The sequence below is a fragment of the Mycetomoellerius zeteki genome, unplaced genomic scaffold (genome assembly GCF_001594055.1).
Source record: "Mycetomoellerius zeteki isolate Tzet28-1 unplaced genomic scaffold, Tzet1.0 scaffold323, whole genome shotgun sequence".
Lineage (NCBI taxonomy): Eukaryota > Metazoa > Arthropoda > Insecta > Hymenoptera > Formicidae > Mycetomoellerius > Mycetomoellerius zeteki.
Genome location: NW_017257309.1, coordinates 517802 through 531045, shown reverse-complemented (window position 1 = coordinate 531045; position 13244 = coordinate 517802). Strand labels below are relative to the sequence as shown.

The 13244-nt window shown below is 32.2% G+C and overlaps 1 protein-coding gene across 6 annotated transcripts; it reads left to right on the top strand.

Annotated features, from left to right (window-relative positions):
- The first annotated feature begins 462 nt into the window (after nt 1-462).
- Nucleotides 463-12841, top strand: LOC108725063 (transmembrane protein 230). Of its 6 annotated transcripts, XM_018451844.1 has the most exons (6): nt 463-594; nt 700-746; nt 1309-1392; nt 8716-8828; nt 9006-9128; nt 12677-12841. In XM_018451844.1, the coding sequence occupies exons 3-6, from the start codon at nt 1380-1382 to the stop codon at nt 12812-12814; spliced, it is 387 nt and encodes a 128-aa protein (XP_018307346.1). In that variant the 5' UTR covers nt 463-594; nt 700-746; nt 1309-1379; the 3' UTR covers nt 12815-12841. The 6 variants fall into 6 exon arrangements, with proteins under 6 accessions (XP_018307346.1, XP_018307344.1, XP_018307347.1 ...); XM_018451842.1 differs by lacking the exon at nt 700-746; XM_018451845.1 differs by lacking the exon at nt 700-746 and having other exon boundaries at nt 1309-1399.
- Nucleotides 12842-13244: the final 403 nt, after the last annotated feature.

Below are 13244 nucleotides of genomic sequence, written 5' to 3'. Positions count from 1 at the left end.
GTTCTTATATTCAAGACCGTCTTAAGTTCAGTCTTGAGATGTCACGAACCAATAGAGGGCCGCATTAGCGTCTTAAGATATTATGACTCCTGCACACTGGACGCGGAAACGCTTGCCGCGCGGCAAAATGCAACGCGGTAACCAATGAACATGTTGGGAGTTGTAAGCTTATTGTCTTCAAATAAGAACCGACTATGAATACCGGCCTAAAATCGGAACGGAACGATGCTGATTGGTTAGCCCTACCACTTCACTTTTCCGATGTTTCACCATTCCGTGTTCCGATTCCGTTTTCCATGCCCATGGGACAGGATCCTCATGAGGTCGACCGCCGCGTTTTTCTGTCAGATTCTTTCGTTTTGAGTAAATGAAAACGCGTCGAATATATTTTTATTAAGATTTTAAGTGGGGGGAGTATTCTAAATAATTATCGAAGTGACTATCAGAAAATGTCATGGCATCTACGTAATTTCCGCCATTTCTGCAGAATAACCGATAACGTACCAAACGTATGAGTACGTAAACGTTTCCATTTAAATCGCTTTTTAAAATATCGAATAAGTGATTAAACAATTAAGCGATACCTTACAAATGGTATGTACAATAAACTGATTTAATTTATTATGATTAATCTTTTAATTTGTTTTCATATTTCTTTATGGCAACATAACCTCAACTACCGACGAGATACTATTAAAGACCGTCAACCCTGGACAAATTTTTGGCGGTATAAAAAGAGCCCGGAGGTAATTGAAGAATGCTGATATTATCGACAATTGATATAAATTTGCTATTATTAACATAAATATTTAGCTAATACATTATTAAATTCATGATTTTTTATTACATAAATGCTCCATAAATAAATATGCATACTTGTAACACTATAATATCCTATATATTGCTGAAAAATTACAATTTTTTCTCTGTAGTTATCATCTCTGTTGATAATCAAACTTTTAACAATAACACTGAAATTACAATTTTAAAGAAAAATCGAGTATTATTGAGTTTTAAGCATATATACCAATAAACACGTCTATTAAACTAATAAATCATAAAATTAGTACAATATTATCAATTTTTTTACTCTAAATTACTTCAATATTAATAAGGACGCAAACTCCCATAAGGATGTCGGTCTTTAATAGTATCTCGTTGGTGCCTCAACCCAATAAATTTGTACTTTTTATTTTTCATAATTGCCCAGATGAAAGACATTAATAGTTTTTCGTACACATTAACAGTTTTTCCACACAAAATTTCCACAGAAAGAGAGGCTATATTAATGCCAATTTTTTATTTCAGACTAATTCGTTGATCCAGAAATTTGTTGTTTACTGTATGGTTATTTTACTGTATGCGGAACATATGCCTGTATGCTAAATACAGGTAGAAGGTAATCAAATGTTTGTATTTTAATAATAATTAGAAGGTTTATATTCTATAAAGAATATTTTTTTAAAAGGCCGTGTTTTGCCCACTGAATGAAACATAATGAATCTTATAGATTTTGATCTGCTGAACACGATAGTCTTAATAAGTTTTTATTAAAAACATGGGGAATATGATCATTTTTCAGATTAAGTTCCTCATTTTCACTGAAAAATAGGACTTTCTCTACACTTTTAATGAAAACTTATTAGCTCCATCGTGTTCAGCAAGTTGAAATCTATAAGATTCACTATGGCCAGTATTCATAGTCAGTTCTTATATTCAAAATCATCTTAAGTTCAGCCTTGTGGTATCATGAACCAATCAGAGGGCTGCATTAGCGTTTTAAGATATTATTTAAGACAGTCTTGAAATAAGAACCGACTATGAAGACCAGCCTATGTTTCTTATATTTCTATTAGTGGGCAAAAAACAACTTTTTTTAACATTGTTCTTTGTATATTCCAGTTGACGAATTCTGTGTTATAATTTTATATAATTTATTTTTTCAGAAAGAATGACACTAGCAGCTCTAGCTACTGAAGTCTTTTATAACGGATGTCTTTTGTGTTGATTCACTGCCTTTTGACGTTACTGCTTTTGTTATTTTGGCTTTTATCGTTATTGCTTTTGTCGTTATTGTTTCTGCCGTTCTCTTTGTGTGAATAAAATCTTCTAAGTAAAAGTCGTATATAATAACACACACACAAGCATTAGTTATTATTAAAAGGATTACACTAAAAGATAAATAACTAACAGAAAGCATATTGGATAAATATTCTCCCATAAATAGCAAAATTAGTTATCCATTAGATGTGAGAAAAAACTTTATCAGCCTAACTGAATGAGTCCTGCATTTGTTTGTGTCGCAAGAAAATGACATCCTTCATCCGACTGTTGTTTGATAAATGATAAGAAAATAAGGATGAACCTCTTATCTGCAAACGAAGGAAGGGAAGTAATATTCTCTTGTCATTTATTTTATAGAAAAACTAAAGTTCAGTCATTATCGAAAGGAATGTCAGTATTCACATTACTTCATGGAACTGCTTCATGGAACAACCAAGCTATATAAAAGGTTCTGACTACATGATGTAGCAAAAAAACGACTGTGATGTGCTAACAGTACATAGTATAAGTTGTAGGATAGTTAATCTATGCCAGCTACAGGAAAATTCTTGTGATGCATACACTATGATACATGTCTTGTGATGCACATATTGTGATAACTATTTACGATAAGTGCGAAGCATGGCATCTCTATTTATAGGTACGCGTAAATATTCGTGCAAATATCCGCAGTGTCAAATGCATACTATACTGATATTGTAGATAATTCTTAATATTTCTATATTAGATCCTACATTATATAATTCTTCTCGAAACAAGCATTTCTATAGATTTTCTAAAGAAGTTAAATTTAAAAGTGAGTGGAGGAGAATTTGCAATATTAGTCAAGATGTAAAATGTGATTATTTTCGCATTTGTGAAGACTATTTTGAGCCTAAAGATTTCATGAATATGTCGAAGCATAAACTGAATTAGAACGCAATTTCTCTTGAAAATGCGAAAAGTTGTGTATCCTCAATTACACAATCTGACATATCTTCGAATAATGAACATGAAAGTACTCGATACGAGATTCCTCAATGCAAGACTCCTCTGACACACACACAAATAGCAATGCGGAATGTGAAGTTTCTTTAAGTGTTAATGTAAATTACAACGAAGTTATTTTTTCAACTCATGATATTTCTTTTTATACTTCCCAAACATCTTATAACACTAGTTACCCATTACTAATTACTTTTGATTTTGCTATATAGCTACACAAAGTACAACCTCAAGTGATCGTGATAATGATATAGGAATACTTGTTTCAGATAAAGACATTCAATTTCTAATCGATAACGAAATGAATAATAAAACTGTTCTTTCGGAAGAATATTTGAAGAGTAATAGTTTATCGCCAACTAAACAAAAATGTACAAAATACATTGTGACACAATGAGCAAATTGTCTAAATTGCGAAGGCTTTTAAGAAATGAGAAACAACATGTTGCAACTATAAAAGATTTATGTGATTGAAAGAAATTTCAATTGATTGATGAATCTTTAAACACAGTAACAAAAAATTTCATAGAATCTCAAATTAGAAATGCTAACAGAAAGCTCACTGGAAAACGATGGACAATAAAATTGAGGACAAAACTGTAGCACTGTCAATGTATAAACGCAGTCCACGGCTATATAAATATTTAACTACTTATTTTCATTTGCCTTCTACTAGATTGTTGAAACAAATGCTTTCAAAAATTCCTTTTAAGACTGGTTTAAATGAAACAGTTCTAGAAAATTTAAGAGCAAGGATACAAAAAAAGCACCCATTAGATCGTTGCTATGCATTGATGTTTGACGAGATGTCGTTAAGTACTGGATTTTATTACGATGTCAATAAGTAACAGATTTCTGGATTTGAAGATTTAGGACACTTACGAGGGTAGTTCGAAGAGTTCTCGGCCTGACACAGAAATAACGCTACAAATATCAAACTGCTATAATTTTAAACAAGTTTGATCCTTTACAGGATTACTGTTAAAATTTCGGACAGATGTGTTCATTAGTTTCTTTATTTCGGTCATGTAAAGCAGCCAACTTTTGATTTTTTCATGACAATGCACCCGCTCACATTTCTGTAATTGAAGAAATTTAAGCGAATATGTTGTTCCATGATGGAACCAAACGTTGGTTGCTTTAGGACGTGTTCGGATTCCCACCCGGATGCTCCCCGAGTGTCATGTTATTCTTAACGTTCGGTAAACAACAAGGATAGAGTGATATCTGAGTGACACTCGAGTGGGAATCGGAACCTAGCATTACACGATTAAACACATAATGTGTAAAAAAAAAACGCATAATGAACGCATCTATCTGAAATTTTAACAATAACACTGTGAAGGATCAAACTTGTCTAAAATTATAGCAGTTCGATATTTATGGCGTTATTTCTGTGTGAAGCCGAGAATTTTTCGAACTACCCTCGTAGGTTATACTATTAAATTAGTAAACCACGCACTAGTTCTAATGCTAAGGGGCATTCGTAAGTCTTGGAAACAGGTCATAGCTTATTACTTTACAGCAAATACAATCTCTACCAATGGTCTTGAAAGATATAATTGTATAGTAATTTCGCGTTTACAAAAAGAAAAATTCAATGTAATGGCAACGATTTGTGATCAAGGTGCTACGAATCGAGCAGCACTCATTCAATTATGCAGTGAGAATATTGAGAATCCCAACAATCAGTATTACTTTTTAGTTAACAACACGCGAATATTTATTATTTTTGATGTTCCTCATTTAAAAAAAAATATTCTAGAAATGCCATGCTTCGTTGTCAAATTAAGTTTTCTGAACATAAAGTGACTGATTTTGACATAAGGACTGCTTTTAACTTAGATCAAAAAAGAATGTTCAAGACATTACTAAAACGTAAAAGTGAACATTTTAAATTTCAAGATTCGTATGTAAAAATGAAAGTTAAGATAGTTGCTAGACAGCTTAGCAATTCTGTTACTGCAGCGATCGAAAATTTTGTTGCGGCACAAACTATGCCAGCTGCTTCTTTATACACTGAATTTGCACAAAAAATTAATGATTTGTTTGATTCATTAAACAGTTCATGCTTAAAACTTCAGAGTAACAAAAAATACGCGTGTGCTTTCACTAAAGATTCTCCACATTTCACGTTATGGAAATCAATGCTCGAAGAACTATCGCAATGACGTTTGATTGACAAACGTGGTAAAGATGTCACTAATCAATACTCATTTATTAATGGCTGGATTACCACAATCCAATCCATAAAAGAATTGTGGGAATTCTTGTACGATATCGGATTTAACTTCTTACCTTTGTGATCATTAAATCAAAATCCTGTGGAAAAACTTTTTTATATGATCAGGCAACATGGCACAGCACATATACAAATCTGACGTGTCATCAATTCATCGCAGCATTAAAAACATCTGTATTAAATAATTTTGTTTTACCAATAAATAATGGCAATTGCAAAGATGATATAGTTGCCAGCCATTAGACAATTTATGTACGTTTTTGACAACAGCTCATGTTGATAATAACAATGAATGCTCGCTGGAAGAAAATGATATTCCATTAACTTTAAATGACATAAATTTAAGAAATAATAAGGATGAATTGCTCACAGAAAATAGTCAAATATTGGCATACGTTGCAGGAAATATATTTTAAAAAAATAGTCATTCCACAAGATTGTGAGACCTATCAACGTAACTTATTTTCAGAAAGTACAGCTAAACATATATTTGTTTCTTTCAAAGAGCATGATAACATTACTCGATTAGCATATGCAAGCGAGAATGTGTTAATATTGACAACAACGGAAGTAGCTTCGATGATCTTGACCTTGATATATGTTGTCAAGGTCATGACTCTGAGTGACCTCTGACAGGTTTTAGTTGGCGGTCGTTCTTCGTTGAAAAGTTATTAACAAAAAAGTTTGAAAAATGATGTCTCCTTTCTACCATATGAAATAGAAATTTCCTGCTTTAAAGTATATTTTACGACTTTCCACGCGAAGCCGACTCCCACCCCACCTCCCCCTGCTAAGGAGCGCACGACTTTTCGAGATTGACCATATTTCTGTATATTTCTTTGGAAAGTCATACGTCCCCGTAGCAGGGAAGGGGGTGAGGTGAAAGTGGCTACGTTTACACCATATGCTTAGTCCGCGGCCTATACAATAAATGTCCTTGTTTATCCTGTAAGTTAAACAAAGACATCTATCGTATAGGTCGCAGACTAAGCGCACGATGTAAACGTAGCCAGTCGTTTCGCATGGGTTACACGATAATTTTCATAAAAAAAGAGGGGGTAACAGTAAAAACCCTTGAGGCATCACAGTTTTATTTTCTACGGATTGGTAACATTTATAAGTAGTATTCCGTTAGTTTGCGCCGATCGTGGTCGATCGAGTGTAAAAATAATGTAATACATGATAATTCGTGAACTGTTCGTGAACGGCTGTTATCGCGGAGGTTTCGTGTTTTATTACATATACATATATAATTATTTATTGTATATAGCATTATCGTGTGATAAAATGAAACGTAGACGTTTTTGGGCGAGCGAAAATCGTACAGCGAGAGGGAGTTGCTCCTACTGCGCCCGAAGGTAGCCGAAACGTCGAGCGCACACGTATATCGCCCGGCTTTTGTGTGCGTGGCGTTGCGCGGCTCAGATCTGGTAACACTGGCTGTATGTAACACGGCACCCTTATGGCGCGGTTCCATGGTGCGGAACGTATACGCAATGCGGAATTGACGGAACGATGTTCATCCAATCGCAAGCATTCCGTCAATTGCGCTCCGCCGATGTCTTTTCTAAACCAATCACGAGCGTTCCGCCAATTCCTCATTGCGTTAATTCCGCATCATGGGACCGCACCATTGGTCTCATTCGACGCGTTTTTGCACGAAATAGACAAATTTGACAAAAAAATGTCGCTCTGTCCCGCGGACCTTGATATTAATTGTTTAAGTTGACGGATACTCAGGAAATCTGTCACATCGACGGCATAGAGGATTGCACAAATTCTTTGCTTTAAAAGCGTTCTCTGCATAAATTATTTTCTATTTAATTTTTATTTTTACAGCAGAGAATTTAGTCAAGTATTTGTATGCTTTAAAAGCACTAATTCTCTGCTTTAAAACACAAATTCTCTACTTTAAAAACAAATTTTCTACTATAAAAACAAAAATTATATAGAAAATAATTTGTATTCTTAACCCTTTGCAGCACCGCGAACCGTATATGCATCACCTGATCTCTTGTCGTCTAGCGGCTCTTAAATGCCGTTATTATTGTTTTGTGATATACATTTTGTTTTTATATGATCTTCAGACATTGATTTACCTATGAATCATTTAATCAAGTTATTATTTTAATCTGGTAATTTGTTATAAATATAATAAGAGTAAAAATCCCAGTTTTTTCCGTAAAACCGTAAGGCATGGAACTCGTAATATGAGATACTCAAGGTATTTCTAATACGAAGTAATCTATGCTCCTATGTTCGAGTAAGGCCCTGCGCATAATGGAGGAAATGTTAGGAACAGGAATAGATATTAAGATTTCAACCTATCAGAAACCGTGTATTCCGGTGTAACTGGTATTTGATAGGTTAAAATCTTAATATCTATTCCTGTTCCTAATATTTCCTCTATTGTGCGCAGGGCCTAACGATTGTTGCTGAAGTATGAACGTTATTGTACAATAATAAAAAGAATAACCGGAATGAACATCGAGTGCCTGTTTCTGCGATGCTTGGTTCCAACTACCTGAAGACGAGTCCTGGGTACAATGTATCGCATGCTCATTTTGCGCGCACATTGGTTGTTTGTTTGCATTTTAGAAATATTAAATAAAGTTTTTTAATTGCAATACTGATGTACTTTGTGCTTTATTATCGATTTCTCGAGATCTCATATCATGTATGAGCACAATTTTTTTACTTTGTGATTTGCTCACTTTTTACATTTTTTTAATTTTCAGCAAAAATAGTATTTGAATTAAATTTTACATAACAGTATCTTAAAGCTTATTAAATTCCCTTTAAAATGACCTATTATTTTTTTTAATTCTGCCTATACATTTCCAGAATTTATCTAAAATGAGCTCGTATCTCTCAATACCTTTCCTCTATACAGGATGTTCCATTTTAATGTTCCACCCCAAATAACTTTATTTTTGATCTTAGAAAAAATGTTTCAGATAAAAGTTGTATGACTTTGAGGGGAGAGAGAGAGAATATAAGATTCAATTTCTTAAACGGAATCTATCTACTTTTTATTGCACATTCTTGTAGATCATCTCGAATTCTTTCCAAAACATTAAAATTAAGTTAAGTACCTTTTCGTTAAGTATTTGTTAAATTAATCCGGCCGGTCAAAGCAAGATAAAGGCACGATTCGGTGTGCAATAAAAAGTAGGGGATTCCCTCCGTTTAAGAAATTGAAGGTAACCTTCACGTGACATTCAAGCAACTATTCAAGGTCAAACTAACGACACCCCCCCCCTTCTTCTCTTATGTTCCCCTCAAAGCCATACAACTTTTGTCTGAAACATTTTTTTTTAAGATCAAAAATAAAATTATTTGGGGTGGGACATTAAAATAAGACATCCTGTATAAAAAAGCAAGAAAATATTTTTTTTAAATAGAAATTTTGTTTTGTTTTTCAGACTATATCCATAAAGTGACTATGTGCAGGAAAAAAGTTCGAAGTGACAGACAATTTGACAACGTGGATTACACACAGCTTACAGAAACCAATAATGATTTCTTTGATTCACAAGTAAGTAAAAAAAACAATATAATGATTCAGACATTTAATTATAAAATACTATTTATTTTCATTGTGCTTAAGAATTTATTATTTAATTTTTTTTATTATTTCATTAATCCTTCTAGTAATGTTATATTTAAAATTATATTTTGTACAATCAAATAAGAAAATATTTGTTATTTTTAGTTTGTTAGCCCACCAGTAAAAATACCATGGAAGGCTATTACGTTAGCAGTTCTCCTATTCATTGGAGGCACTATTATGCTCATTATAGGAAGCTTGATTGTGAGTGGACACATTGATTCAAAAGTAAGATTTATTTTATTGTTATAAATTATATAAAAATTACCATTTATTCTTTTGGTTTGTGCATTATATTTTACATAATAATTTTAAGCAAGTATGCAAATATGTTTTACCTAATATAGCATGCTCTAATAGATTTAAAGATATATTCAGTGTTGTGTATATAACAGGTACCTTTTGAAATACCTAGATATAAATATAAGTACTGTATGGGAAAAATATTTGATTACAGGTATAAATACATTTTTAAAAAATTGCTTAGTTATAGCATAGGATGCGTTTCACTTGACACTCGCAACGCTCGTGGAATCATTTCATCCTTGTTGTTTATCACATATTACATAAGGACAAAAATGCTTGTGAGCGTTGTGAGCACTAAATAGAACTAGGGAAAGTTCGGGTAGCTCCGTACGGCGAGTATCTCCGGACATTTGAATTTCTCAGCAATTGAGCTAAAAGCAAAAATAAAGCATCATGTCGAAATGCGTCCACAATGCGTAGAAGTAAATGCAATTCAATAGCGGCGTGAACGCTGAACGAATTAAAAATTCTTTATGAGATATATTACCGCCAATTTTCCGTCCGCTCTTATTAAACTTCGTAGAAGGTTTTCACATATAAAACATATGTATTACGACTTAACTTATTGATTGTATTATTGATCATTACATATACTTTACGATTGTAAAAATATTTGATTCTAGTTTATACTTTAAAGGTTATTAATTAAAACAGAATCTAAGTTATAGGATAGCCTCGAACGCAAGTCTTGTCGATACCCTCGGACACTTTTCTAATTATATTCTGTAAAAATGAATCAGTGTATTATCACTGACTTCAAAAATAGTAAATATTCGCTGATATTTCAGTTATAAGTGTAGCATTGAAGTCAGTGATAATATACTGATTCATTTTCAAACAGCATAGACGATTTGTTGAAACAGTTGTCACTTTTTCCTGATGCGTTTAAAAAGCGTCTAAAGAGCGTCTAACACGCTCACTAAAAACACAAAAAAGTGAGATTTTAACATCTTCTCTATACAAGAATGATCCTGTAGCGAAAAATAAAGCCACTAAAGGTAAAAAGCTAAAAACGGAAAGAAATATTCAAATACTCTCCCATTTAGATGGTGATAAAGACATAGAATACAATGTGAAAAAATCTTTGAAGAAGACTGAATTCAATGTTCTAAACGCAAAGGTTATGAAGCTTGCGTTGATATATATAGATCAAATATTTATTACTATTGTGACGTTTGTAAAGGTAAAGAATGCTTAAGTCATCGTTAACAAGTATGTCTAGAGCTACCCGCTATCGGTTTCATTGTCTAAAATTAGAGGGTGTGTGAAGTTAGCACCCCAACTATAGTACTCAGGAGTTCTGGTTAGAGTTCCCTTTTAAAGAGACGAAGAGTTCTATATAATTCATAACAAGAGTTCCGCTTAATAACTATTTTTTTTAATATTTTTTTAAAAATGGGGTGCTTCTTATCGAAAATCGAGATCGAATAGTTCTGAGCGGCTCAATAGCTTCATTTTGTGAATATCTAGAGTTCCTGACGTACAAAAAAAATTTTGGAAAATAAAAAGAAAATTAAAAATTTTTGAAAAATCAATTTTTAGATATAATAATTCTGATTAGAATTCTGCTTCTTTTTGACGAAGAGTTTTCTGTATTTTTTAAAGCGAGATTTGCTTAATAACAATTTTTAAATAATTATAAAAAAAATGGGGTGCTAACTTAATTCATATCGAAATTCGAGATAAAATAGTTCTGAGTAGCTTAATAGCTCTATTTTGTGAATACCTAGAATTTTTGATAAATAAAAAACAATTTAGACACGTAACAAAATTTATAAAAAAGAAAATAAAAAATTTAAAAAAAAAAAAATTTTTTATACAGAGTAGTTCTGTCACATGTTAATTGTCATTCTATCTATATTGAAGAGTCCTCAGCGATTAAAACCAATACAGAACCAAAAATAAAAGAGATATGTACTTAAAACGAAATTTGAAAAATTGATTGAAAAAACACGTATCTCTTTATGTAGCCATCCAATCGCTTTAAACCCTAATACTTTTTGACAGAACTCGTCGAGAACTGTTCAGAATTCTAATCAGAACTACTCAGTACTCTCAAAAAATTTTCGATGCCCCTTCTCATGTAGCGCATCTCGAAAACCGTTGGTCCAATCGCTTTGAGCCCTGATACTTTTCGACAGAACTCGTCGAGAACTGTCCAGAACTCTAATCAGAACTACTCAGTACTCTCAAAAAATTTTCGACGTCGAACGTAGAAAATTTTTGCTAAATAATACGTCATTATAGTCCTCGTGTTCAATGATTTTTACTGTAATCTTAATGATTCAGATTGAATCGTTAATGAAATTTTAATGAAATAATACTGAAAATTGGGTCAATTGATAGAGATTTCAGTATGAAATTCAGTAAATTTCGATGATATTTCATCATTTTTCATTACAATTTCAATAATATTTCATCATTATTTATTATAATTTAGGAAAAAATTTCCATCAGAGTTGTCATGCTCTTTTAAAATCCAGTAGTTTTTCAAATTAAACATTGAAAAGTCGATTCCTTTTGGGGGTTAAAATTAGTTTATAATATGACATAATGTATAGATCAACGACATATATAACATAGAGCATAGACTAAGCATTTTGTTCACTTAAAGCTGGAAGATGACAGAGTCTGTCGTTCCATTGTATCTCCTTCTATCTTTAAAGAAAGCATAGAACTTCAACAGTCACGGACAATCATTTAAACTAGGGATGTATCGAAATTACCGGATATCAGATATCGGATATTCGAAAATGTGACACCGGATATCCGGTCAGATATCTGGAAAAGGCTTCCAAAAAAAGCAAGGGAAAAATATATAGCTATATAATAATTTTTTTATCTTCCCAAAAAAAAGAGGAAAGATGAACCGCGCAAGAAGTTCAGTTGAAAAGAATAAAATTCTGCATTAATAACGCAAACTTTCAATATAAATTTTCAGCCGGATATATATTACCGGACACTAATGATATCCGGCTATCCGATCAGATAGTTAAAAAATACCAGATAATATCGGATATCTGATATTTTACAGATATCCGGTACATCCCTAATTTAAACTATCAATTTCTGACTTCATCCTTTACTAAAAAAACTTACTGAAAAATATGGGAGTGTTTGGTTTTGTTTATATGTCGTTGGTATAGATAAATAAATCTTATACCTATGTGTGTATTTGAACTTCTTTAGAGCCCCTAGATAGACTTCCGATCCAATTAAGAGAGAGAGAAGATCACAATATCATAGTATCTAAACTTGAAAGGTACCATACAAAAAAGTACTCAAATACACGTACAGGTATCGCCTATAAGGATCTAGGAATTGGCGCTTAGGTATTGCTAAAGTACCTAAGTACTTATACCTACGTATATTATACACACACAACACTGGATATATTAACTGATTATTCTAGTACTTGTTGAAATTACATATATTTTTATATATTACATAAAAATTCTGTTACATTGTAGTATTCAGATCGGATATGGCCAGTGATAATTTTAGGGGCCTTGATGTTCATACCGGGAGCTTATCATATGAGGGTAGCTATCTTAGCGTATCAAAAAGTACCTGGCTATTCTTTTGATGATATACCTGAGTTTGATTAAGATTTGTTACATCCCCCCCACACACATACACACAATACTTATTGATTCTATTTGAAAAAATCAATTTATAATAAGAAATCGTTTGTTTATACAGTAGAGATTAAATCGCATAAAAAAAGAAAATAATATATATTTTTTGTGATGGCATTTTATATAGTGAAAATAGTGAAATATGATACACATTTCTAGCAACTATTACCACTGTGTTCTTAAAAATATCTTCTTTACATTTATACAAATGTTAAACTAAAATGCAATATTCAAAATATAGTATGGTAAGAATAATTTTAAAATAAATTCGTCTATATTTATATAAAAATAGTTGTGATTGAAACAGTATTCATTACGCAATTATATGATACGTTTACATGTTTATATAATTTTTTTAGCCTGATAAATATACACAAATGTAAATTAATTACTATATCCA